This window comes from Cornus florida, unplaced genomic scaffold (genome assembly GCF_030987335.1).
Source record: "Cornus florida cultivar Cherokee Brave unplaced genomic scaffold, ASM3098733v1 CherokeeBrave_3.0.0_Hap2_Chr01, whole genome shotgun sequence".
Lineage (NCBI taxonomy): Eukaryota > Viridiplantae > Streptophyta > Magnoliopsida > Cornales > Cornaceae > Cornus > Cornus florida.
In genome coordinates this window covers 46,912,788-46,940,576 of record NW_026775571.1, presented here as the reverse complement: position 1 = coordinate 46,940,576, position 27,789 = coordinate 46,912,788, and the positions used below count along the sequence as shown (strand labels likewise).

The 27,789-nt window shown below is 36.2% G+C and overlaps 1 protein-coding gene across 3 annotated transcripts in view; it reads right to left on the bottom strand.

Annotated features, from left to right (window-relative positions):
* Window positions 1-27,289, bottom strand: part of LOC132295928 (endo-1,3;1,4-beta-D-glucanase-like) — a 41,943-nt gene extending 14,654 nt beyond the window's left edge. For 2 of the 3 annotated variants that reach the window (XM_059794197.1, XM_059794201.1), the window contains exon 1: window positions 1,230-1,478. Coding sequence is in view for 1 of the 3 variants with exons in the window: in XM_059794191.1 (XP_059650174.1) it covers window positions 20,240-20,366; window positions 26,439-26,460; window positions 27,022-27,169 (297 nt within the window). In the remaining 2 variants the exon portion in view is untranslated. Of the gene's footprint in view, window positions 1-1,229; window positions 1,479-20,239; window positions 20,367-26,438; window positions 26,461-27,021 lie in introns of those variants that run through there. The other variant, XM_059794191.1, reaches the window with a different exon arrangement.
* Window positions 27,290-27,789: the final 500 nt, after the last annotated feature.

Below are 27,789 nucleotides of genomic sequence, written 5' to 3'. Positions count from 1 at the left end.
CACGGTTGCGGAGCGACGGGAAGCCTGGCAAGATCGCCATCAACTTGGTTGTCGTCGACGGGCTCCAAGGAACAACAATGGCCCTTGGGTCAGAGAAACGGGGAAGAGGAGGATTATAATTGCAGCAGCGGTGGACCAGATGCAACTACGGCAGCAATGGTGGTGGTTGCACCATCATCAATCAGGTGGAGGGATACAGAGACAAATTGGTCAATGATGATGGGGAGTTCAGGTCACTCCATCGTCATCGGTGCCTAATTTTGTTGTGTGTCTATAGATATAGATATATAAATGTGTATATATGTATATGATTTTGTGTATAAATTAGGATTTGGAGATGATGGGAAAAGGACTGACTGCCATTTTGTGTATATGTGTGAGACTTATGAATTGATGGTGTATTTCAGTGTTGTGATGATGGTGGTGGCTAGAGGAAATGGAAAGGGGAGAGAGAATGGGGCTCAAGAGATCAAGGGAGGGTTAAAGAACATTTTGGTCTCTCAAGGGGTATTTTGGTATTTTAAATATTTTATAGTTAGAAAGAATTAAATATTAACGGGCAATCTCGTCTTTTCTCATCTTTTAAGGGGCTGTTTGGATCAAATTTTTGAGAGGAGGTGTGATTGTCCAAAAAATGGCTAACTTTAATCTGGCTGTCAATACAACAAACCTCAGGGGGTGTGAGTGTAATTAACCCTAAAAATAAAATATAAAAAAACCCTTAATTTGGCACTTTTAAGTATGAGCATAATTTAGAGATCGAAAACCGGTTCAACCCCACTAGAAGGGATCCTTAATTTTCGTAGGAATGAATGTGAAAATGCAAAAACTTATGAGGAAAAGGGGTATGGTTGCTGCTATTGTGAGATTGGAGTGAAATAGGGAGAGGGAAAAAAAAAAAAAAAAAAAAAAAAAGTGTCTGCCATATATTATGGACTTGATCGCCATGAAAGACACATGTAGAAAGGCACACATTTATTAAATTACTAAGAGAACCATAATAAATTCATTCAGCTTTTGATAGCCATCACACACAGTGACACACACACACACACACAAAAAACCCTAGTTTGGAAGCTACATTTCACTATTGGAACAAAGGTAAAGGCCCAAATCAAATGAACCAAAGTTAGAACAAATCAAATAATGAGATGAAAGAAAGAAAGAAATATATATAAAAGATCGATTCATGCAAAAGGAGAGAGAAGAGAGAAAGAGGATGAACATACCTTGTCACCTGAGGTGATAGCGGAGGCTGCGCCCTGCGGGAGTGTCGAAGCCGATGGTGACATTGTGTCGTTTGAAACTTGCCCTAACTTTATTTTTTTTTCCATCCCCTATAGGCCTCAAACTTTGGGCCTCTAAAATTTGAGGCCCAAGGCAACCAATTTTTTCCATCCTCTAAAATTTGAGGCCCAAGGCTACTGCGTTGGTGGCCTTGGGCCAGGGCCGGCCCTGCATCAACAACCCTTGCTACCAAAAATAACTAAAATATTCTTTAACACCAATAATAAAATGGTTAAATTCATAAATAAGATATAATATTACACTACATAATTTACTATACCAAATTTGAAAATAAATAAAACTATCTAAAGACATTACATTATATAATAAATTAGTAATTATATTATAAATAAAGTTTATATTAAATTATTTTTTATAAAATATTATACCTGTGTTAAACACATAATATGATATTTGAGATTTTAATTAAATATTACAAGATATTCATATATTTAACAAGAATATTCATGGTATATTATATAATAAATATATAGCATAGACTATATAATATGAAATATAGTCACTACTCTGTTCATTAAAGTTAGATAAAGACAATGATAATGATAATGATAATGACAATTACAATATAATATATTATTAAATTTGTTACTTTTAGCTAATAAGTATAATATACAATTATGGAAAAAAAAAGTATAATATAACTTTATATTGATTATATTTACATTGCAAACTATGGTAAAAAAAAAAAATAGTCATGTCCTAGGTTGGAAAGAGAGATAGGGAAGTACTAAAATGAACCCAAAAATAAAAAAAAATAAAGAGTTAAAGATTATGGTAGAGAAAGAGGCTTAATGGTTAGGGTATTTTTGTCAATTAACAGGGTTGATATTTTGTAAATTAATTGAATTAAAAAACCAGGGACAATATGACATTTTTAAACTATAGGGGGTGTCATTGTTAAAAAAGATGTTGTCTCATATATAAGTGACATTGACTGAAACTTCAGGGGGTGTCAATGCAATTTACCAAAAAAAAAATAAAAAAATCCCGTTATGCAAAACAAATATGATGATGATGATGTATAAGGGCACAATTTTCCATACATGGGAAAGCTGTACGTTGAAGAGGAGCTGTGAGGAAGAAAAGAAGTTTCCTCAAAGAAGTTGTAAAGAGTAGGAAAGGTCAAGCAAAGAAAAAAATTATATTCATATATATATATAAAATAAAATTATATTATTATTTTATGATTGTATCATTGGCCACGTGTCTAATTTTTTTTAAAAAATTTATATATATAAGAAGTTGAAGAGTGAGGGAGAGAGAGAGAGTTATTACTTCCAAGGCCTTGTAGTCCAATGGTATCTCTTTTAACTTTTAAAGTGAACAGTGAGGGTTCAAATCTCCAAAGGAGTAAAATGGGTGTGTGAGTGTAGCGTGTGTGAGATTCTTGTCAATGATAAAAAATTAAAAAAAAAAATTTGTTTGATCGGTTAACTCTCTTAATTCATCATAGATCTTTGAATTATATGGGTATCCATTTTTTACCCATTATTAATCCAATCATTTGAATTTTAATTTCTAAATAATTTAATATTAGTAGGCGGGCTTAGACGGTTTAATGGGTTGTAATTGTCACCCCTAATTACAACCTGATAAAGTTGAATAAATTTTGAAAAGCTTAATCTGATTTCTCAATGAGCTCTCAAGGATTTTTAAAATGAAGCTTATGATGAAGCAACTAATGTTTGATAGATCAAATGAGTGAGCAAAACTTTCTTTCATAGTCTCATTTGAAAATATAGCAGTTATAAAACTTTGAGACTATTTGGAAATAGTTATAAATGAAGCGCATAAAAACTTTAAATTCATAAACATGTTTCTTCACTAGTCAACGTCTGTTCCAATTGAGCAAATGTCTTGCTGGTAAATTTTTAGAGCATTATGTGCTCCAACTGCAAGCCATCTCAGTATGGTGGAGCACTTGTTTGGCAAACGCTTCAGGGCTAGTATAATCATGGTTCACAGTATCGGTCGCTTTGTAACATATTCGAATAAAATTAGTGTAAACTGGTCGAACGGACCGATATGGAACCCTTGAAAAAGGGTCGTGTATCGGCCTATATATCGCTTGGCCACACCATTAATTAAGGACAAGTTGTACAAATAAGTCCTTGTCCTTGTTTCACTTTAATTTAAATTAAAAGCGTTCTCATTCCTTACAGTGAAACACCACCCCTTTTCAATACTTTGCCCTTATTGATTTGGAATTAAAGTGTGAGAGGTGAGTCATATTTTCTTAGGAAAAAAGAAAACAGTTTGTTTTTTTAGGATAGGTCGATTATTATCTCCTATAGTTTGAGCATGGAATCATCCTGCAACATAATCAATACTTCGAATTTAGATGACATATGAACTTTGTGGATAATTACACATTACTTTAGATTATATATGTAATTTGCGGGTGATAATATTCAAGATGTTGATGATTAATGTTAAAATATATTGTATAATATAATATTACTATATTGTATAATATATTCTAACCTTATATAAGATTCTCGTATATAGGATTCTAACCTTGTGTAGGATTATCATATATTTAGTTACCATATATATATAGGGTTACTTGTTTATCACACATAACCCCTCCTATATAAACCCCTCTTGTATACATATCTCAAACATCAATACAATATAGATATCAGAGCCTTTCGATGGTAAACAATCTACCAGTTTATCGTAGTCACTGCCGGGGATGGCACCATTTGCCCCATCCTCGGCAGCGACAATCAACTAGTAAACTCATGCTTTCGCACTCCAAGGTATTCATATGCCTTGATCTTCATACGCCCCATCTAAAGAAGCCTCATTGTCTTGTTGTCTAAGTCTTCCTTCAAGAAACCCAACAACATGCCTCGTTTAGAGATGCCCCGCCTAGGGATACCTCGTATAGGGAAGCCTCGTTATTTAACGAGATGTCTCATTCAGAGATGCTCAACATGTCGAATCACCTTCATCACCGCGCCACCATGCGCCTCAAGTGGTAATCCCACTCTTCCATGCACTTTCACGCGCCCCAGCAGTAATCCTGCATCTCAATCTGACACTTCGACATCGTGCCACCATGCGCCTCAAGTAGGTAATCCCACTCTTCCATGCACTTTCACGCGCACCAGTGGTAATCCCGCATCTCAATGTGTCAGATCAGCTCCGTCACCGTGCCACCACGTGCCATTAGTGGTTATCATGTACTCACACGTGTCTTCAACGTGGTGAATTAGTTTATAGTAGTTACCATCGGGGATGACAGCGTCAGATCAACGCCACGCCACGCCACGCATCATGCCACGTCAGCACCGCCACGTCAAATCTACGTCGTGCCATACGTCATCAGTTGCCACGTCAGTGCTGCCACATCATCAGTTACCACGTCATCATTTTCTTCAGAAGACCTTACAATTACGGTCCATCACTTCACATGATCAGATCCTGATGTTTTCACAATCGCTTCTGCCATGCTTTCAAGATCTCATTTCCAAATTAAAATGGTTTCATTCAATCCACCTAGATTTTGAGGGGGACTATTAGAATATATTGTAGAATATATTATTACTGTATTGTATAATATATTCTAATCTTGTATAAGATTACCTAAGATTCTAACCTTGTATAGGATTATCATATATTTAGTTACCATATACATATAGGGTTACTTGTTCATCACACATAACCCCTCCTATATAAACCCCTGTTGTATACATCTCATACACATCAATACAATACAATTTTTCTCAAAAAAAAATAATAAAACAAAATAAATGTAAACATTTGAGATAACTGTTTTGCCATTTGCTGATTTTTTTTTTCCCTTTTTTTAAAATGAAGATATTAAGAACTGAGTTTTGCTAGTTGTAAATGTAAATTGGCTACCTTTTTCATGCTCCATCTTCTAAAATGTTATGCTATTTCGAGTGAAAACTTATTTTTTAATATCTAGATTTCATCAAATACACATACTTAAATAATCATTTAATTTATTGAAAAGTAAGATTGTCGTCGGATGCACACCTCAAGACAGTTATTATTTGCTCTCTTATAAAATTCACACATTTTCAGTCCAAAAAATCTTAGACAAATAAAATAGCGTTGTTCATATTAAAATGATTCTCCATAGGAAAAATCATATCAAAGTATGTTAAAATAAAGTCATACAAGAAATTCAAAAATGAAGCTCTTAAGGACTATTCATATTCAAGTCAAACAAAAAAAATCCTAGTGGCTCCAACTACCAACCATCTCAATAATTGCAGTTTTAAAGGATTATTCGTTCATCCGTGTCTCTTACAATGACATAAATCGTGGTATTACACATTAAATTGTTACAGACAATAGTGTAATTGTTGCATATAATAGTCTCAAATAATTCTAGTATTCAGAAAAACTTCCATATTCAAGCCAACACAAAGCAAAGTCTCAGTGGCTCCAACTTCGAACCATCTCTTACAATGGCATGAGACGTGGTATAACACATCAAATTGTCTCACGTGGTATAACACATCAAATTGTCTTACTTAAGATACTTACCAAACCAATCCAACATATCCTGGTGGGCTTCTTCTGCATGCTTCAGAGCCTCTTCATCTTCATCCTCGTACCTCACGGCCCAACCGTGCGCAACCCCCAGGAATATCTTTACAAAGCCATCAACCTGGAAGCAATAACACATCTGTGATTTCTTTCTAGTTTTTTTGTTAATTGGCGTCGTTAATTTCTTGACTGAAACACAAATGCCAACCATGTCTGAGAATATGATTTGCAATAACTACCTTCAAGCAAGAGATGTTTTACCAAAAAATAAAAAACAGATTACCCAGTGTACCCGACCTACCCGTTCCGCCAACGAGGATGATGGGAGGGATGGACTAGATACGCAAATAACATTGGGTATTTTGAAAAAATGTGCATTCTTTTATACCCAAACCTACCTCTCGGAATACACAATCGGGGCATATTTTTACTGTTGCACAAAACAATGACCCTCAAGTAATATCTGAACCTAATACATATATTCCAATCTCTTTCTTTTTTGGTTTCCCTGTATATGTTTTAGTAATGCTCTATTCAAGGGTAATGCAAACTCAGAAACATCGACAAAGGTACTTATGGGTTCTCCATGTTGGGATTTATATGCCCTGGCATAGCAAATTCCTATTTGGATTATAGTGACATATGTTCCTGACATATCTGAAATATTTATGATTTATATAATTGGTAAATTCAATGTATTATGTTTCAATTCATTATCGAATTGATAGTGTCCATTTGATTAGAAGAGATATTTATATATATATATATATATATATATGTGATGACGATCAATATATGAATATAAATAGTAATCATAAATGGTTCATAGTCGGTAATTATGGATGGACTCATTATTAACTAAGGCTTGAACTGGATCCACGTTAGGTTGAGATATATTGCGAGAGCCGTCGTATGCAATTGCTCTTTATCATTGTCATGGCATTTGACTCTTAAGCATGAAAGAAGTATAGACTCTTTTATTAATTAGTAATTACTTTGATTTGTTCGGCGGAATCTTCGGAATCCTTAGACCGGCACTTTGGGTAATGTAATTAATAGTTAAAGGGTTATATTTTCAATATTTGCATCATTGCTACTTGTATTTATTTTGTATTGATTATGATTGATCACAAAGTAATTTCGAAGGCCTTCATGTGGTTTTAAACAAAATGATTTATTATATATTTATTTATTTAAATTATTATTTTTGTCAAACAAATACTTTATTGTGATTAAGCCGAAAATAATCAAAGGTACCAAAATAAATATATTAATTAAGTAATCGGGTTGATGGCTTTATTTATCCGATAACTAATTATGTATAGAGGGGTCAGAGTGCAATATTGACTTAGAGGTTATTTATTATTTAATTGGAGTTCAATTAATTTCTTTTAGTGGAGTAGAAATTAATTTATGAATTAATTGAATTGGGTCCATGGATCGGGCTAATTATTAATTCATTATAGCCAATAAAATAATTTTTTTTTTGATAAGTATGAAATTTTTTAAAAAAGCGCTCAAAAGGGGAGCGAAACCCTGAAAATATACACAAGGCCATAAAGGACCTTTAGGCCTTCAAAGAAGCAAAAAAATCGACAATTTCATCTAAAAATTTATGATCTCTCCCATAAACCCAACAAAAAAAGGTAAAAATGATAGAGAATTTAAGAGTAGAAATCGACAACTCCTTCCCATCAAAATATCTTCTATTCCTCTCGAGCCAAGTACACCACCACACACAAAGAGGCGAAGCCCTCCAAGCATCCACAATGTAAGCCCCCACATGGCAACCTTTCCAAGCCTCAATCAACCCTCTAACGGATCTAGGCATAGCCCAAAGAATCCCAAACAAGCCAAACATCAAATTCCAGTAGTCTCTAACCATGTTACAATGGAGGAGAAGGTGATCCACAGATTCCTCATCTCGAAGACACATATAGCAGCGATTAACCACCACCTGATTTCTCCTTCTCAAATTCTCCTGGGTTAAAATCCGTCCCAGAACAGAGGTCCAAGCAAAAAAACCCACCTTGAGAGGAGCCTTAGAGCGCCAAACAGTCTTCCAAGGGAAGCGAGCTCTATGATCATCCGTGAGGCATCTGAAAAAAGATCTAACCTCAAAGCGCCCATGAGAGGTGGCAGCCCAGGACCAATAATCAGAAATCCCATCCACAATCCTCTGGCGATACAACTACTCCAGAAAACGAATGGCCTCCTCAATCTCCCAATCCTGAAACAACCGCCTGAATCGAACATCCCAAACCAGTGACCCACTGTCAAGATGATAGCAGTTAACCACCATGGCCTGCCTATCCGTAGCAATCCTGAAAAGATGAGGAAAAGAGGTGGCGAGAGGAGATTCCCCACACCAAACATCCTCTGAAAAGCTGATCCTCATGCCATCCTTGATTCGAAAACGAACGTTTTTGGAAAACTCATCCCAACCCTTCCGAATGACTTTCCAAACCCCCACACCTCGAAGGCCACACACCTCCAAAGAACACCACCCTCCTCTAGACTCCCCAAAACGACAAGCAACGACCCTCCTCCAAAGCCAATGCCTCTCCACACCAAATCTCCACACCAAATCTCCACAACCATTTCCCAAGGAGAGCCTTATTAAAAAGCACCAGTCTATTAAGACCCAAACCTCCGTAACGAATTGGCTTACACACCTGATCCCAACAAACTAGATGGAACTTAAACTCTTCACCTCTCCCCCCCCATAGAAAATTACGCTGCAATCTCTCAATCCTCTCCGCAACTGAAGAGGGAATCTGAAACAGAGAGATAAAATAAGTAGGAATGCAAGAAAGGGTGCTCTTAATCAGAGTGACCCTACCTCCCTTGGAGAGATACTGCTTCTTCCAACCCGCCAACCTCTTCTCAAACCTATCCACCACAGGATCCCAAACCCCAACACATCTAGACGAGGCCCCCAAAGGCATCCCTAAGTAAGAGATGGGAAAGGAACCAGTACGACAACCAAGAATATCAACCAAAAACCCAATCTCAGGGACCTCTCCCACCGGCACCAAAACGCTTTTGCCCACATTCACCTTAAGGCCAGAAACAACTTGGAACCAAATCAGGACACACCTCAAATATCTAAGCTGGGACACATTCGCATCACAAAGAACCAAAGTGTCATCGGCAAACATTAAGTGGGAGACCTCTAACTGGGGAGCAGCATCCCTGCCCACTTGAAAGCCTCTCAGAAACCCTAACTCAATAGCCTTACTCATCAATCTGCTGAGGGCCTCCATCATAAACAGGAACAAGAAAGGGGAAAGCGGATCCCCTTGTCTTAAACCGCTCGAGCTAGAGAAAAAATCGGTAGGAGCACCATTCACAATAATCGAGAAGCGAGCACTGGAAATACAAAAATGAATCCATCTCCTCCACCGATCACCAAACCCCATCCTCTCCATCAGGTAAAGAAGGAAGTTCCAATTCATATGGTCGTAAGCCTTCTCCAGGTCAAGCTTACACAAAACTCCAGGGACCCCACTGCGTAATCGGGAGTCCACACATTCACTAGCAATAAGAACTGAGTCCAAAATCTGACGACCTCCCACAAAAGTATTCTGAGAATCAGAAATGACACCATCCAGAACTTTCCGTAACCTAGAAGCAAGAACTTTGGCAATCAACTTGTAGAAACACCCCACCAGGCTAATAGGGGGAAAATCCCTAATATCCATCGCCCCTCCTTTCTTCGGAATGAGAGAAATGAAAGTGACATTCAAATTCTTCTTAAACGAACCTTGAGCATAGAAAGCATGAAATGAACCCATCACCTCCCCTCTAACCACCTCCCAGCACTCCAAAACAAATCTCATGGTAAAACCGTCGGGACCTGGGGCTTTATCCCCGTTATAACTCTTCAAAGCAGAAAGAACTTCCTCTTCAGAAAAAGGCTCCTTAAGACCCGAGCACTCCTCACTAGAAATAAAGGCAAACTGAAGCCCCTCAAGCAAGGGTCTCCACTCAACAGTCTCAGTGAACAACTTCTCGTAGAACTCTGAGATGCCCTTGCAAATATCCTCCTCCTTGCATAGAAGCTCCCCTTCCACCTGAATCCTCCCAATATGGTTGCCCCTTTTATGAGCATTGGCCAATCTGTGAAAAAATTTCGTGTTACTATCCCCCTCCTTGAGCCACAAAGCTCTAGACTTTTGTCTTTACGAGATCTCCTCCATGATCGTAATCTCGGCAAACTCTGCCTTACACTCCGCCCTCCTAACTTTCAAAGCATCAACCAAATCCCCTTGACCCTCCATCCTATCAATATCAGCGATCTCAGCCAGAACCCGATTTTTCCTCCACACAAGATTCCCAAAGACTTCTTTGTTCCAAATCTTAATACTTCCCTTCAAATGACGCAAATGACCTGCCAGCAAATGACTTGGGGTGCCAATCACCCCAAACTCCGCCCACTAAGATCGGACCCTTTCCAGATCCCGAAGCCACATATTCTCAAAACGAAATGGAGAGCGTCTACTCCGCAACCCACCACAATCCAGCATCAACGAGACATGGTCAGAGATAGGATGGGCCAAAGTAGCTTGCATAGCATCAGAAAACTTCTCCTCCCACTCCCCGGACACAAGGAACCTGTCAAGCCGAGAGAGAGCGTCCACTAGACCAGGTAAAAGGCCCACCCTCTAGAGGCAGATCAATCAATCTAAACTCATCAATGAAATCCGAAAAAACCTCCATATCAGAAGTCTATCTACCCCCCGTCGATCTCTCAAAAGGAGATCGAACAATACTGAAATCCCCTCCAACACACCAGGGAAGCAACCATCTCCTTCGAACCTCCCCCAATTCCTCCCAAAGCAAATGACGCACACTATCCTCTGTAGGCCCGTAAACACCAGAAAAGACCCAAGGAAAACCATCCTCCACCAAAGAAAACACGCAGGAGACAGAGAATTTCCCAACATGAGAATCCACCTTAGACACCTATCTGTTATCCCACATGATCAAAATGCCACCCGAAGAGCCAATAGCATCCAAAACAACCCACTTTACAAACCTTCCACCCCAAAGACTACGCACCAACCTATCCGACGTCGAAGCGAGTTTGGTTTCTTGCAAACACACCACATGACCTCCCCCTTTACGAATGACCGACTTCACCACTTTTCTTCTGACCGAGTCATTAAGACCCCGGACATTCCATGAAAGAATTTGTAGCTTCACGGTGAAACAACAGAATTAGAGAAACCACCCCTCCTACCACCATCACTCTCCCTGGATCCCCTATTCCTCCTTTCGTAAGTGATAAAACCAGTAGGATTATGTAACACCGAATCACCCACCCCTTCCTGACTTCTGTCCCTACCTCCCACCCTCTCCTTGAGTTGAGAATTGAGAACTCCCTGGAACAACTACATCGCTTCATCCTCCCTGCCCTCGAAAGAAACTCCCAGCAAAGAGCCCACTTCCATCCCATTCTCCCTCACCCACTCCTCCTCCACATCATTCACCTCTTCAGAAACAGAAGAACCTCTCATCCAATCCTCCTCTGGACGAACAACAGCCAAAGGGACAGCCAAGTTCACTGCTTGCTCAATGTTATTCTATTGAACTAAACCCAAATCCCCATCATGTGCAGAGCCAGCATCACCCTCCCAATCATCAATGACAGAAGAGGAAAGGGAGCAATCAGCCATCAGTGAATCAAGTTCCTCCTCAAACTGGACAAATTTGGATGCCGAAAGATCCCGAATCTCCTTCAACAAAACAGTGGCAGAAGCATCATTAATCTTCACCCTAACATTTTGTCCCACGCAGACCGTAACACCCTCACCAAAAAACTCTGAAAAACGAGCGAGGCCAAGCCCATTCGCAGATCCGCCGTCATGACCAACATCTGACTCAAACACCGAGTCACTTTTACCAACTGGAGCCAAGGAATTGGACACAGTGACCACCCCACCCTTCTCCAACCCCAACGAACTACTCGATCCCCCAACAGAAGGAGAAGGGGGAGAAGAGAAAGTACGGAGAGAAGAAGACCCAGAAAAAGCTGTGGACTTACCCGGATCAGAACCCGGTTGCGAAGACAACACCCATTTCTACTTGTCCTTTCGACTCCACCTCTTACGAAGCACAAGAAGGAGGACTTTCTTCTTAGACAGATGATAGTAATGCGCAGACTTACCTCACCGATCCTCGCTGACGCTCGCGCTGAGAGAACCAGATGGCTGAGAGCATCTTCCATCCACTGAGGAAGATAAAGCTAACGGCCCAAATCTGTTACTTAACGCAACCCCAAAGGATTCTCACTCATAGCCCAACTTGATATTGGAATCGTATTAGATTTGAGATATGTGAATTAGAGATGGAGAAGGATTTATTGTTTCCTTTTCTTATTTTTATATCGCCTATATATACATGGGTTCATGTATATTTTAGGAGAGACTTTTGGAAAAGAAAAGGAATATATTTTTTCTCTCTAGATTTTAGGGTTTGCTTTCTCATCTAATGGAGGCTCCCACAAGCCTAGTTTTCCAAGGTCATTCATGGAGGCTTATGAGTGATTCCTAAAGGCTAGACCGTTACCAAGAAGATGCCGATCCAAGGAGAAGGGATCTAGCAAACAGGATCTACAATAAGTGAGAACATTCACTTTAGAGGAGAGATCTAAGGTTTACTCAAACCTTGATGTAAGTATTCAATTTATTAATTGAATGATACATCATATTTTATTTTTGCATAAAACTTATCTCTATGTGATAAATCAAGATCTATGAATCAAAATCTCTCGAAAAGTTTTTAAAACTTGCACGTTCCCAACAGTGGTATCAGAGCATGGTTTGATTCATTTCTAGAGATCATATTTTTATCAAAATCATCATCTTATACATATAGATATGTTGATGTATGTTGATGTATGATTTAATATGTTGATATATATTGATACATGATGATGTATGTATAATTGTGAATGGATGATGATGTGTGTTTGGGTCATGGATGAAGTTCATAGGTATATTAAATGTAATTTTATCTTTGGATGAATGTAATTCAGGCTTTGATTTAGCCGTTTGAAAGTTCAATGATGTAATTTAATTTTTTCATTGTATTTCAAATTGTAAATATTTTTAAAACCATGTAATCTTCATCAAAGGATGCTATGAAGCTTCAAGAAGGTCCAAAAGGGTTAAATTAGGTTTCAGCAATTTTCTGGAATTTTTCCGAAATTTTTCTGGAATTTTTTTGGGCTTAATTTAATTTTCTGCAAATTTTTCCTATTTTTCTGGAATTTTTCCAGCGTTTTTCCAGTGACCGGAGGTTCGCTGGCGGCGAGAGTCATTGCCGGAAGAGGACACGGGATATAGTGCATCGCGGTACACAATATTACCATGCAACCAGATCCATAACCGCTGGATCAAATCAAAGAGAGAGGTATGATCACATGTGGCGAAGGAATGGTGCAATAAACACCTTTTAATGTAACTGGTGCATGTTCCTCACGCGCCAGCACATGCTGACTATGCAACGCGCCTGGCAGTGCCTGAGAGAGCGTGCCACGCACCTGTTGCTGCCACCGGCACGTGGCAGCGCGTGAAGGCGCATGCCACGCACCTATTCCTATTCCCAGCGCGTGGGGATGCGCAAAAGCTTCCCCAGGCGCGTGACAGTGCTTGTTGGATCCTCCGGGCGCGTTCCAAGTGTCGTTTTGCTTCTCCAAGCACGTAACAGCTTCCTATAGGTGTTTGCAAACAGTTGGAGGACGCTCGTACAACAAGAATAGTATTTGAATGTTAAAAGCTGATTCCATTGGCCATTTAAATTGCTTCTGTCTGTTGTTTAATTATTTATGTGATGCATGGAATAATTAAATGCTGATTATTATTATTCATGCATTGGATTTATAATTTTTTTATCTAAATAACTTGATTTATATTAATTAAATTATGAAGATAAATTGGATTTGATTGCTAATTAATTTGAAGGCATTTATTAAGAAACGAAAAATTATTTTTGTAAATTATTTTACAATAATGCCTCAAATTAAATATTAGTGAATCATTTAAAATCCAGATATTTTCTAAATTTAATTGGATTAAAATCAAGGCGTTTTGTATGCATTAAATTATGAATTGAAAACCCTAATTATATATAATTAAAAATTGAGTGGGAGCGGGAATTTTTATACATTACCCCATGGCCTTCGTTATTATACCAATTGTAATTAGATCTTCAAAAATAAGGCCCTACACATGATTTGAAGAGTCTGAGATTACAAAAATGGTTGTCTCATGAAAATAAAAATATTAAATGTTCATTGTAATTAGATCTTTAAAAACAAGGCCCTACCCATGATTTAAAGAGTCTGGATTATAATGACAAGATATTTAATGTTTTATTTTTCATTAGAGCTTTAATAACGTTATACATTCAATTTAAAATCAATAGTGTTAGCTTCCCCAACGGAGTGGTCTACACTAGGTGATTTTAGAAAGGCTAAACAAAATCGAGAATCATTTCATATGATAGACAAGGCATCGTCTTAAAAGATATGGAAATGATAGGATTTGCTCGCCAATAGCATAATGAACTTCGCCAACCGAATACGTTATTGCCGTATTGGTTATCCGATTTTTCATGCAGTGGTTAAGGGACCCACATATTATTATTTTAATGGAAGTGTTCACCTAATAGCAAATGAATCCCAACAATAGTAATAATGAACTCCTCCATCAGGATAAGTTATTGACGTATTGATTGTGTGATTTATTATGCTACGGAGTTGAGGGACCCACATTAATTAAAAGGGATTGTTCATCAATAGTGATAATGAAATCTTATTCTATTGAGATTTATTATACTATATGTGGTTGACGAACTCATTTTAATTTTAAGAATGCATGATAGTATTAATAATTCACCTTGCATATTGTATGAATGCATTTATATTCAAATTAATTATGTCTAATTCATTTAATCTGCTTGCTAACATATTCAATGTAATTGGACCTTATTTATATTGACTGGAAAAGGAACTTAGATATTTTATTCACAATAATAGGGTACAAAATGTATTTACTACTCCCATACCTAATCTTTTTACTTTAAGATACCCAAGAGAACATTAATGCTTTTAATAAGTGAAATAAGGCAAATGATTTGGTTTGGTGTTATATTCTAGAATTTATCTTGAATACGTTCCAAAGTTATTATTTGCATTATTTTCTTCAAGCATCATGTTAAATATCAATGAGATGTTTTAGTGAGATTAGATAGGGAGTATGCCTTAGTACAGCGTCAGACTTAAATACCATTAAGATAGCCTAAGGAACTCCAGTAAAAGATCGTATTTTTAAAATGATTTTTTTATTTATTTATTTATTTTTATCTAAAAGTTGAACTGGATATCAATAGGGCTGACTTGGGTGGTAAGTTTCAAGTTGACATGATTATTGCCTTGTTACCAAACTTGTTCGACTCTTTTAGAGTGAACTAAATAAGGAATCAGTTTGAGTTCACACTCGCTGATATTCTTATAGAATTGGTAACAAATGAAGGGATAATCAAAAGTATGGGCATTCCTATCAGTCTAACCTAGTCTATATCATCTTCTTCTAGGCCCAAGTGGAAGGGCAAATGAAAGAAGAATGATGATAATAGGACTAGGCTAGCACAAAACATGAGTATTCAAAAGGTTAAAGGGAATAAGGCAGTGTAAGTTGAGGGCGAAGGAAACTGTTTCTTTTGCCACTAACTAAGACACTAAAGGACGAACTGTCTAAGCAATGACGTGGCATAGGAAAATATATATTTAATCATTGAGTTATGTTATGTGGTTGTATCTATTAATTCCTGATGGATAGATTTTGAAGCCACTAAATATGTTTGCAATTCGTTGCAAGGATTTTAGGAATCCAGAAGCCTTGTACTTGACCTGATGTCAAGGTTGTAACTAAATCAGTGGGAGTATTACATCTAAAATTGGAGAGTATGAGGATAATAGTATTAGAGAACTATTTTTATGCACAGATGTTAGACGCAATCTAATTCTTGTTTCACTTTTGGTTTATAAAAACTGTATTGTTATTTTATAAAACTGGTTTTATAAAATTGAATAGATGTGCGATTGCTTCTGGTGCATTGAAAGATGGTTGATATACTATAACCACAAGCTCTTAATATTTACAGGATGTAGAAACTAATGTTGCATCTTCTAGATTCAATATTATGAGAAAATTTATTATTCCTGATTCATTGTATTTTTAGTGTCTATTTTTGGGTTGTAATCAATCAAAATGAGATTCAAAGATTGGTCAAAGAAGGTTTATAACCTAGTGAGGCAGGGGAGCCTAAACCAACTTGTGAATCATGTATTGAATTATAGATAACCCTAAGGGCATAATCAGCCAAATGAAATAGACATAAAGAATAATTGGAGTCGGTACACACAGACACATGTGGACTTATGAACATCCAAGCAAGATTACTCACTTTTTGGATAAATTTATCTGATGTGACACGAGTCTTAAACTTTTGATATATTCCAAAAGTGCCAAGATTGATGTGGAGCACAGATTAGGTAAATTTATCAAAACACTTCGATCTGATCGAGGATATGAGTATTTCTTGGGATAGTGCAAAGACATATATGGTCAATGAGGGTGTGGTGTACCAGTTTTTCCGCAATTGACGCTCAATGAATTAAGGTGTCAAATAGGAATAACAGAATTCTGCTTAACATGGCTAGATCTATGATCAGTAATGCTACATTATCTCTTTCATTTAAGAGTTTAGCTTTAATGATATTGATGCGCATTATGAACTGCATCCCATCTTAGTCTGTCTCAAGGATACCGTTTGAGCTGTGTTTTTTACTACAACTTTGTTGATCCATTTACAAAGTTGTCATCGATCAATAGTTTTGATCAACAAGTGGATAACATTGGAGTTAGATGCAATTTGAATTGGCTATGAGGGCAAGTGGGAGCTGTTGGGGTTTATATGCCCTGGCATTGCAAATTCCTATTTAGATTATAGTGACATATGTTTCTGACATATCTGAAATATTTATGATTTATATAATTGGTGAATTCAATGTATTATGTTTCAATTTATTATCGAATTGATAGTGTCCATTTGATTACAAGAGATATTTATATATGTATGCGATGACGATCAATACATAAATATAAATAGTAATCATAAATGGTTCATAGTCGGTAATTATAGATGAACTCATTATTAACTAAGACTTGAACTGGATCCGCGTTAGGTTGAGATATATTGCGAGAGCCGTCGTATGCAATTGCTCCCTATCAATGTCATGGCATTTGACTCTTAAGCATGAGAGAAGTATAGACTCTTTTATTAATTAGTAATTACTTCGATTTGTTCGGCGGAATCTTTGGAATCATTAAACCGGCACTTTGGGTAATTATGTAATTAATAGTTAGAGGGTTATATTTTCAATATTTGCATCATTGCTACTTGTATTTATTTTGTATTGATTATGGTTGATCACAAAGTAAATTCGAAGGCCTTCGTGTGATTTTAGACAAAATGATTTATTATATATTTATTTATTTAAATTATTATTTTTGTCAAACAAATGTTTTATTGTGATCAAACCGAAAATAATCAAAGGTACCAAAATAAATATATTAATTAAGTAGTCGAATAGATGGCTTTATTTATCCGATAACTAATTATGTATAGAAGGGTCAAAGTGCAATATTGATTTAGAGGTTATTTATTATTTAATTGGAGTTCAATTAATTTCTTTTAGTGGAGTAGAAATTAATTTATGAATTAATTGAATTGGGTCCATGGATCGGGCCAATTATTAATTCATTATAGCCAATAAAATAATAAGCCCAAAGAATTCTCACTCATAGCCCAACTTGATATTGGAATCGTATTAGATTTGAGATATGTCAATTAAAGATGGAGAAGGATTTATTGTTTCCTTTTCTTATTTTTATGTTGCCTATATATACATAGGTTCATGTATATTTTAGGAGAGACTTTTGGAAAAGAAAAGGAATATATTTTTTCTCTCTCTAGATTTTAGGATTTGCTGTTTCATCTAATGAAGGCTCCCACAAGCCTAGTTTTCCAAGGTCATTCATGGAGGCTTATGAGTGATTCGTAAAGGCTAGACCATTAACAAGAAGATGGCGATACAAGGATAAGGGATCTAGCAAACGGGATCTTCAATAAGTGAGAACATTCACTTTAGAAGAGAGATCTAAGGTTTACTCAAACCTTGATATAAGTATTCAATCTATTAATTGAATTATACAAAATTATTTTATTTTTGCATAAAACTTATCTCTATGTGATGAATCAAGATCTATGAATCAAAATCCCTAGAAAAGTTTTTAAAACTTGCATTTTTCCCAACACTCCATTCCAGCTTGAAGAACCCTTTAGTGGAAGGATATATAGATGCTGAATGGGCAGGATCTCTTGGTCGGAGATGGGCTATCACCAAATCCATAAATCTGACTTTAACGACTAATCCAAAGCATCTTTCAGTCCCTCTAACGAATGACAGTTAGGTATCCCCTTCTTCACCCCCTAGCCCTTCTATTGGATTTCACCGAAAAAAGAAAAAAAAAGGATGGGGGGAGCCCCACCCCAACGAAAGATTTATTCGATATTTGTCAACACTCTACAGAGTATTTTTTTTTCTCTCTATATATATATAAACTAAAAAAATTAAGAAAATGAAAAGTCTGAGGTGGCATAGAGTCACACACATACATCCATGCAATATTTAAGATGCTGACCATAGTTGTGGATAAATAAAAAATAAAAAAAAGCAGAGTTGATTGTCACTTTAGTATGTGGCAAAAATGAACATACCACAATCTGGTTGTTGATAAAGTTACCATAAATTGAAGTTGACAGTGATGGTCAATTTTGAAAAGCTTCCCACCATCAAATTTTATTTTTTTATTTTTTTTATTTTTTTATTTTTTTCTTCTTTTTTGAACAAGATAATCATGTACACCAAAATAAAGGCATTTTTAACTACTAAAAAATAATAAAAAGAAAAAAAAGAAACTACAAATTAAAAACAATCATGAAGTTAATAATTGTACAAAATCAATGTGAAAGATTCGCGGAGTTCAAGTGAAAAGTAAACACATTTTCTAGCTTTCATAGTCACTTCTACCTCAGGAAGTATGTGAGTAGAAATGTATCTAAAACAACACTTACAGAAGATAAAACATAAATTCTTTGACAGTTTTTGGCTTACGTTACATAGACTTGGGTATATGTACGAGGTATGGGTATGTGTCCAAATGTTAGACCGCCCTAAATCCCAAATTTTAAGATACGTGAAGTAGGTTCAAAATGCGTTCAGAACCTGAATAAGGGTATGTAGAAACGTCTTGCATTCTTAAAAAATGTACTTAGTAATAACGAAATTAAATGGAATATGATTTTAAAAAAAAAAAGATAAATCCCATCTATGTCAGAATTAGGTGATCCTTCTTTGCTATCACATTGGGCTTTTCTTTTCCTTTAAGAAGATCGGAAGATCCAAGTGTCCGATTTGGGTCGTGTGTCTGACACATGTCATACCCATACCCATGTCATATCACATTATGTCAACACGGATACATTAAGGAGAATAGGAAAGTCCAAGGTTCTTGGCTTATTTGAATATTCTATTGCCAATAAAGAAAGGAAAAGATCATTGAAGTTATAAAGGTATATAAACAATAATTTGAGGATGGGCAATATGAAATATTTTTATTAAGTGTTACATGGAAAGTTTCGGAGTTTCATACCTCAGGCTTAGCATTTAAGATCCCCTCAAACTGTTTCACAAGTTCTGGTGGAGAAGTTTGGTCAATCTCAGCTCCAAGTACTGAAATTGGAACCTTAACCCCTGAAATTTGTGGCAATTGTAAATAAACAAATTTCTTGTTTCCTCCAACTCTCAAAAAAAAAAAAAAAAATACACGTCATGCTCACCACCATTAAGAAGGAAAACAATATATAAATATATAGAAGGTTATATGTGTTTCATATAAACGAAAAAGCTATCATGACCGTGCTATCAACCGTCAAAATACTGTGATGTATGCACTCTCAATCCAAACAGTCAATGGCACAAGCTAGCTCACGGTAAGAGCATGCACCCTCATGATACACTTGCTCAAATAAAATTCATGAAGGACCAACACAATTGCTTCTATGAATAATTCCAGAAAATGCTTTATCCTAGAAGGTAAGAAAATATTTTAGACACTAATGTTTTAGCTACTATTAATCAAAACTTTATTTGAGTTTGAAAACTAAACAATCGAAAACACTGATTTTATTCGCCAAAAAGGAAGAAACACCATTCACAATATAAATAAGTAGCAGTTTCCAGGCATGTAGTATAATGAAGATAACTAACCGTTCCATGCTCTTTTAACCATACTGATACTGGCTTTTCAGCATTTTCAGGTACGTAGGGCTCTCCATATAAGAAGTCAGGAACAACCACATAGAATCCAGCAGCTGCAACTTTGTCAGCAAGCTTCCTTCACAGTTGAAAAACAAAGGCATAAGTAAAATAAGTTGACAAATGACACTTTATCGTCAAACTGTATGACAATGTTAAGAGTGCAAAAATCAGTTGACACAAGGCCAAACAATAATTACTTGGCTATTTAAGAAGTTTGACAAGCTCAGTTTCCAAATTCACAAGAAGGAGATGGAGACATCACTCATTAAACCGTGACACCCAAGGATACACAAACACCAGCACAAGGCCACAAATTTCACATTGGCACAAATTTAATAATTTTGAAAATCGGATACTTTACATTGACCTCCCCTCTAGATTGCTAAACTTACACACAGTACCATATAGTTTTCAAAAATTACTTCGACCTCCCCTGTCAGAGCTTGTCGACTTGACTCCGTTAATAATAATAATGCAATTACCACTATGCTCTTGTTTGTTTAATATTATTTTAGTTAAAAAGTTAATCAAATTTAAAAAGACTAAAATATCCATTTTCAAATATAAAAAGTTCTTCTACCATCTCTCTCTAACATCTCCCGCTCAAATCAAAACCAGATTCAACACAAATACATATATATATATATATATATGCACATACACGCATATATACATAGGCACCCAAACATTCATAACCCAAAACCTACCTACTTTTCAATTTCTCTCTCCTCATCCACTATCAATCCCTCATCGTCACTTTGAAGGCTTCGTCTCTCTCTCTCTCTAAATCCAAAACGGATGAACACGTATATGTACATAAATGCATATATACACCGAGAAATGAGGCATTTTGTGTTTCTCTTCCACACGGGTTTCATCAAATTGGTGATATCTCTCTCTATATATGCAATTGAAACCCCGAAGTTCATGGTTGATCAATAATGTCCGTGTCGGTGAAGCCACGGCAAAGAATGAACCCTCAAACAATTACACTGTGTTACAGAGATAATTACGGAACCCGAGGCACATAACTATGTTGCCCACTTGCCCTAATTGATACTATTTAATTAACGTTTTTCTAATATGTTTTAATCAAATTTTATTTGTTCGTTTTCTAATTGGCCTATTCCACTTCTCTAAATTTTTTATTTGGGATTTTCTTGAACACTATTCAAGATTAATTTCATCAACTGTATCTTTTTTTTGTTTGGGGGAGGGGGGAGGGGGGAGGGATAATTCAAAAGTAAACGATGAAGATTAAAGTGGAAGAAATTCAAATTGCTTTTTCCAATTAGCATAATATCACCACACAACAAATTTGGAGAGATATATTTAGGGTTAAATACACTAACATCCCCTAAGGTTTGGTCTAATTACGTTCGGAACTTGTCAAAAATCTTTCAATGACCTCCCTTGGATCTTACAGAAGTTAAAAACTCATATAAAATTACTTTTGTACCCCGATTATTTTAATAATAAAATGATTTAAAAAATTCATTAAATAGAATGACATATTTGCCTAAAGATCTTATTCCCTCTTTGTTCTCTCTCCTCTCCCTGCCAAGTCCAATCCCAAACCCCATCTTCCGTGGCCACCTTGTCCGCCATAACCATCAAAATTACTGTTAGCTCCACCACGACCACCATAGCTTGAGTAAAAACCCCAAAAAGAACCACCTCCTCGCCCATTGAAACCTCCTCGCCGTCCACGGTCTTCATCATTACGACCACGGCTTCCAAATCTACCCCCATTACCACCTAAATGTCTCATTTTCTGCTGATTATTCTGCAGAGAAGAGTTTGTTTCCTCTATTTCTTCCATCCTCAGCTTCAACATCAAAGTTTGTCCCTCCAGAAATGAATGAACACCTTTATTATCTACAATGTAACACTCTTTGCACAGTTGCCATCCATAAAAAAGCACACAAAAATATGAGCAATAGTGTGATTGTTGCAACACCCTCTTTACTGAATTTATTCTCTAAGCTCAATTTCTTCTAATCTCTCTCTACAATTTCTCTCTCTACTATGCTTGTTGCAACACCCTCGGCACATCTATTGAATCTTTCTCTCTCTTCAATTTTTATCACTCTTCAGTGGCCATCAATTTATTCCCAATGGATCAATCTTAAGCTCCAATGGACGTGTGTGTGTGTCTAGAGAAATAAAGGGCAAAATTGCAAATGGTTGCTGAGAATTAAGGGCAAGTTGCAAATGGGTTATATATATATATATAAAGAGAGAGAGCGAGAGAGAGAGAAAGAGAAATGAAGAACAAAGTTACAAATTCACCTGTTGCTTTATGGTTGCTGGGTTCATTCCCATCAATTCCTTTATAAGATATATGTAATATATATATATATATATATATATATATATATATATATATATATTGTTTACTAATTTATAAATTTGGAGAGAGAAGGGGTGGTGGCGTGTGGACTTAGACAATGGTTGGCCATGGAAGAGATAAAGAAAGGGGCGGCGGTGGCGGAGATGGGTGGGTAGGTGAAGAAGGGTTTTTTTTTTTTTTTTTCCATAAAAGAAGATATATTTATTGTAATTTAATGTCTGTCATAAGGTTAATAACGTCTTTTCAGCTGAGTCAGCGGGCATTTTGGTCAGATAATGATTTTTATTTGGATGGAGGGGGTATTTGTAACAAGTGACTAAACCTCTCGGGAACACGGTGCAAGATTTTTGACAAGTTTCATCTGACTGTAATTAGACCAAACTTCAGGGTAGGTTAGTGTATTTAACCCTATATATAATCATATATATATATATATATATATATATATATAAGATATATATAAGATGTTTGTTTCCTATTACTACTGTTAGGGATATTAATTCCTCCAACCCACTCAAGGTCGGGCTATTGTTGAGAGTTAAATCACTCTTTCATCACACACGACGAAAGCATCATCATTACATCATCACACAAGCATATGTGGAGATAACAATCATACACATCCATGCATAACACAATATTTTACATGATTCACCCAACTCTAGAGCTGCGTCCATGGAGAGAGAAATTTCATTATTATGTATCAAAGAAGAGAACATAAATCCAAATGTCAAAACCCCACTCACTCTCACTCGTCACACTCTTGAGGCTATATCTTTACACTAGGGAATTACATATACTCTCCCCTCTCTTCACAATACTTACCCTTTTACCCCTTATATCTCTCCCCTCTCTCTACCTTAATCTCTCACACCGTCTTTATTTATAGCCTTCAAACCCATTCCTTGTTGGACAAGAATTCCCCAAGTTGCTTACAAGGAGTTCCCATATCAATTACAAATTCCTTAACTAATTTCACCCTACTTGGACTGGTCCATATTCTCTAGAACACTGCATACATACCAAATTCGAGCCATAAAACCTAACAATTTCCACCTTTGCTCAAAATTTGCCTTCATGCGCTCCTCCATAGCTCCACCTCAACTGAAGATCCCTCCACCCTCAAATAAAAAACTATTCTCTCTTTCCTTCTTCCTTCCTTTTCCATCAACAACCTCACCATTGGTGTTCAATTGCCCACGCATGGTAACCCACCAATCTATCAACTCATCCTCATCAATTGTTTTTTTGGCTCAAAGCAACAAACCTCTCTTCTTCATACCATCACATTCGCCCCATCTTGAGAATTAGCACCCACTCTTTGGCTTGTCCCCAAAATTTGTTCCTAATGGGATTTACACCATCATCATACCTTCGTGTCATTATCAACTCTTATTGAATCTCTACAGCACCCCATGATCAACCTCACAAAATTCACACCAACCTTCTGCTCTAATCTTCAGGACCAACCATAGGCTTTGAACCACCATCGGCTCTGACACCAATTATTAGGGATATTAACTCCCTCCCCACTCAACGGGTAAATCCCTCCTTAATAGGCTCTTTTGCTCCTGGGTGGTGTTGTTGTTCAGAGTTAAATCATTCCTTCATTATATACAGCGAAAGCATCATCATTACACAAGCATATATGGAGATAACAATCATACACATCCACACATAACAAAATATTTTACATGATTCACCCAACTCTAGGGCTATGTCCATGGAGAGAGAGATTTCACTATTATGTAACAAGGAAAAGAATATAAAACCAGATGTCAAAACCCCACTCACTCTCACTCATTACGCTCTTGAAGCTGCATCTTTACACTCAAGAATTATATATACTCTCCCTTTTCCTCATAATACTCACCCTTAAACACCTTACATCATTTCCCTCTCTCTACCTTAATCTCTCACACCATCTTTTTTTATAGTCTTCAAACTCATTCATTGTTAGGATAAGAATTCTCTAACTTGCCTATAAAGAGTTACCATATCAATTACAATTGGAGTAGTCCAAATAACTTGGATTGGTCCATCTTTTCCGGAACACTGCATACACACTGAATTCGAACCACGAAACCTAACAATTTCCACCTTGGCTCGAAATTCATTTTCACGCACTCCTCCATAGCTCCACCTCGACTGAAAATCTCTCCACCTCAAAAAAAAAAAAAAAAAAACCTCCTTTCTTTCCTTCATCCTTCCTTTTCCATTAAGAACCTCACCATTGGTGTTCAATTTGGTCACACATAGCAACCCACCAATCTATCAACTCATCCTCATCAATTTTTTTTTAGCTCAAAGCAACAAACCTCTTCTTCATATTATCACCTTTGCCCCATCTTGAGAACTAACACCCACTCTTTGGCTTGTCCCCAAAATTTATTCCTCATTGGCTTCACACCATTATGATACCTTCGTGTCATTCTCCACAGCACCTCACAATCAACTTCCTACTCTAACAAAATTCACACCAACCTTTTGCTCTCATCTTCAAGACCAACCACAGGCTCTAACCCACCATCTAGTCTGATACTAGTTGTTAAGGATATTAACTCCCTCCAAGCCCTCAACGGTCAGCTGCTGTTAAGAGTTAAATCCCTTCTTAATTACATATAACGGAAGCATCATCATCACTTCATCATACAAGCATATATGGAAATAACAATTATACACATTCACGCACAACACAATATTTTATATGATTCACCCAACTCTGAGGCTACGTTCATGGAGAGAGAGATTTCACTATTATATATCAAAGAAGGGAATATAAAACCATATGTTAAAACCAAACCAATTAACCCAAGTAAAAAAAAATTACTCCAATTAGACCGGTCCAAATAACTTGGACGAGTCCATCTTCAATTTTCACCTCAATTGGACTGGGCCAAATAACTTAGACTAATCCATCTTCTCCAGAACACTGCATACATACCGAAGTCAAGCCACAAAATCCAACAACTACTACTAAGAGAGAAAAGAGGCCTTGGTATGTACAAAGGGCAATTTTACCTTTATATTATATTCAAATATGGTCAAATATGTCATTTCCTGTTAAAAGTTTTGAAAGTTACAAATGGGATTACAAATTTTTTTTTTTTTGGCTGACGTCATCTTTTAAAGCTGTTGACTAACAGTCAACACTCATATGAGGCATTTTAAAAAATTATGCTAATCCAGACGAGAACTTGAAACTCAGTGATAATAAAGAATGAGCATTTTGGATGCAGTTTGCTCTAAGTAATTCACATTTTTTGTGTGTGTTTTCAAGAAATAGCAATGCCTCTAGTTATCAAAAAATTAAAAAAGAAAAGAAAAGGTAGTTTTTGTATTTCTTAAAGTCATTCTAGAAAGAAAAAAACATTTATGCATCTTTTAGATATAATTGGTAAGATACTTATGCATTTTTAGATGATAATTGCGTCAAGTATAGAAATTCATGAAAACATAATTGAATAATTATAGAAGTACTAAATTATCTAAGAAGCAAGAACCAGCTAAATGGTCATTTTCCCTTATACATGCCAGTTATTTCTCTCTCTTATTTCCACCATATATCAGTAGAATTGTTAGGATTCTATTAAATCATCAAACCATATATTCTATTATTATTATTATTATTATTATTATTACTTTCAATCTGCTATGTTTAAGAGGACAAGGACTAGACCATCAAAAAACAAAAACAATTGACAAACTTATGAAGTAAAAAATTGTATAAAAACAATAGTAGTAGCAAAACATGCACTGAATTGTTGCAAAAGCAGAGTTGAAAATTGACAATACCTCAACTTTGGAGCTTCAAATCCTGCAAGATCAATTCATACATGTGCATTAGATATGACAGTGATGATTATTTTTTCCTTTTTTTCATTAATTATAACTCATATTACAAGTACAACAGCCATAATGATGATTTCAATGACAGACAGATTGAGACTTGATAAAAGGTGGACATGATTTATAACCACAATAAACAGACTGACTTACACACACGTGTATAAAGAAGTTAATAAGTTGCAAATGAAACAAACAATACCCACTGACTTACCCCAAAAAATAAAAATAAAAAAATAAAAAAACAATACCCACTTTGTAAAATGCAAAAATCTTAATTTTTATTCAGCCAAAAAAAAAAAATCTTAAATTACCTTACGAAGAATAGCACTTTTCGTTGGTATAGACAAACATGCTTAAGTTACCATAATGTTATTCAAATTAAGAACCCACAAACACATATTCATAGCCCAATATCTAATATCTATGAAATAGATTAAGAAAACTAGTTTCACACCAGATTAAGAAAAATACTCAAATACCCAAATCATAGTTGGAAGAGAAAGCTCAAAATAAGTAGTGAATCAAGTACCAAAAACGTCTGAGATGAGAACAACTGCAAGCTTGGAATCAGAGGATCCAGAAACGTAGGACTTGAGGCCTCCAATTTCTTCCACATGCCCCACTCCACAGCTTGAGCTGAGTGTTGGTGGGTTTTCACAGCACTGGTGGCCTGACATCCCTTAAACCTGGGAGAAGAATAGCAAATGTTCTGTTGGGGTAGTGACGGTCGACACAAGAATTGATCAAAGCTAATTTACGGATGTAGATGTACATAACCATAATACATGTACTATATATATATATATATGGAGAGAGTGCCTTGGTTGGAATGGGAAGAAGTAGATCACAAAACTACTGACGTCATCCCTAACGTCATCTGCCTGGGAGGAAAAAAGAAAGAAGATCCGGTTTGAAACGTTCCATTCCACGTAGTATAATAAATTCCCAAACTCCCAGTTGCCAATCGCAATCATTGAAAAGTATAGTCATCACCCATCTGCATGGCCTTTTTCTGTATAATATTCCCAAACGTTTCGATTCACCTCTTTCTTTTTTTTCTTTTTCTTTTTTCTTTTTAAATCCAAAGTAGGGTTAAATGTCATAACCATCTACATGGGTTAAATGTCTCTATCCAAATTTCACATTCCTGTGATGAAGTGATAATCAACTTTTTTTTTATAAGGCCTGTCCACAAACAACAAAAGGCAAAATAAATGAGAGTTTTGAATTGACTTGAATGCATAGCTCAAGTTAACAATTTAGTGTGTATATAATACTGAATAGAGACTAAGACTAC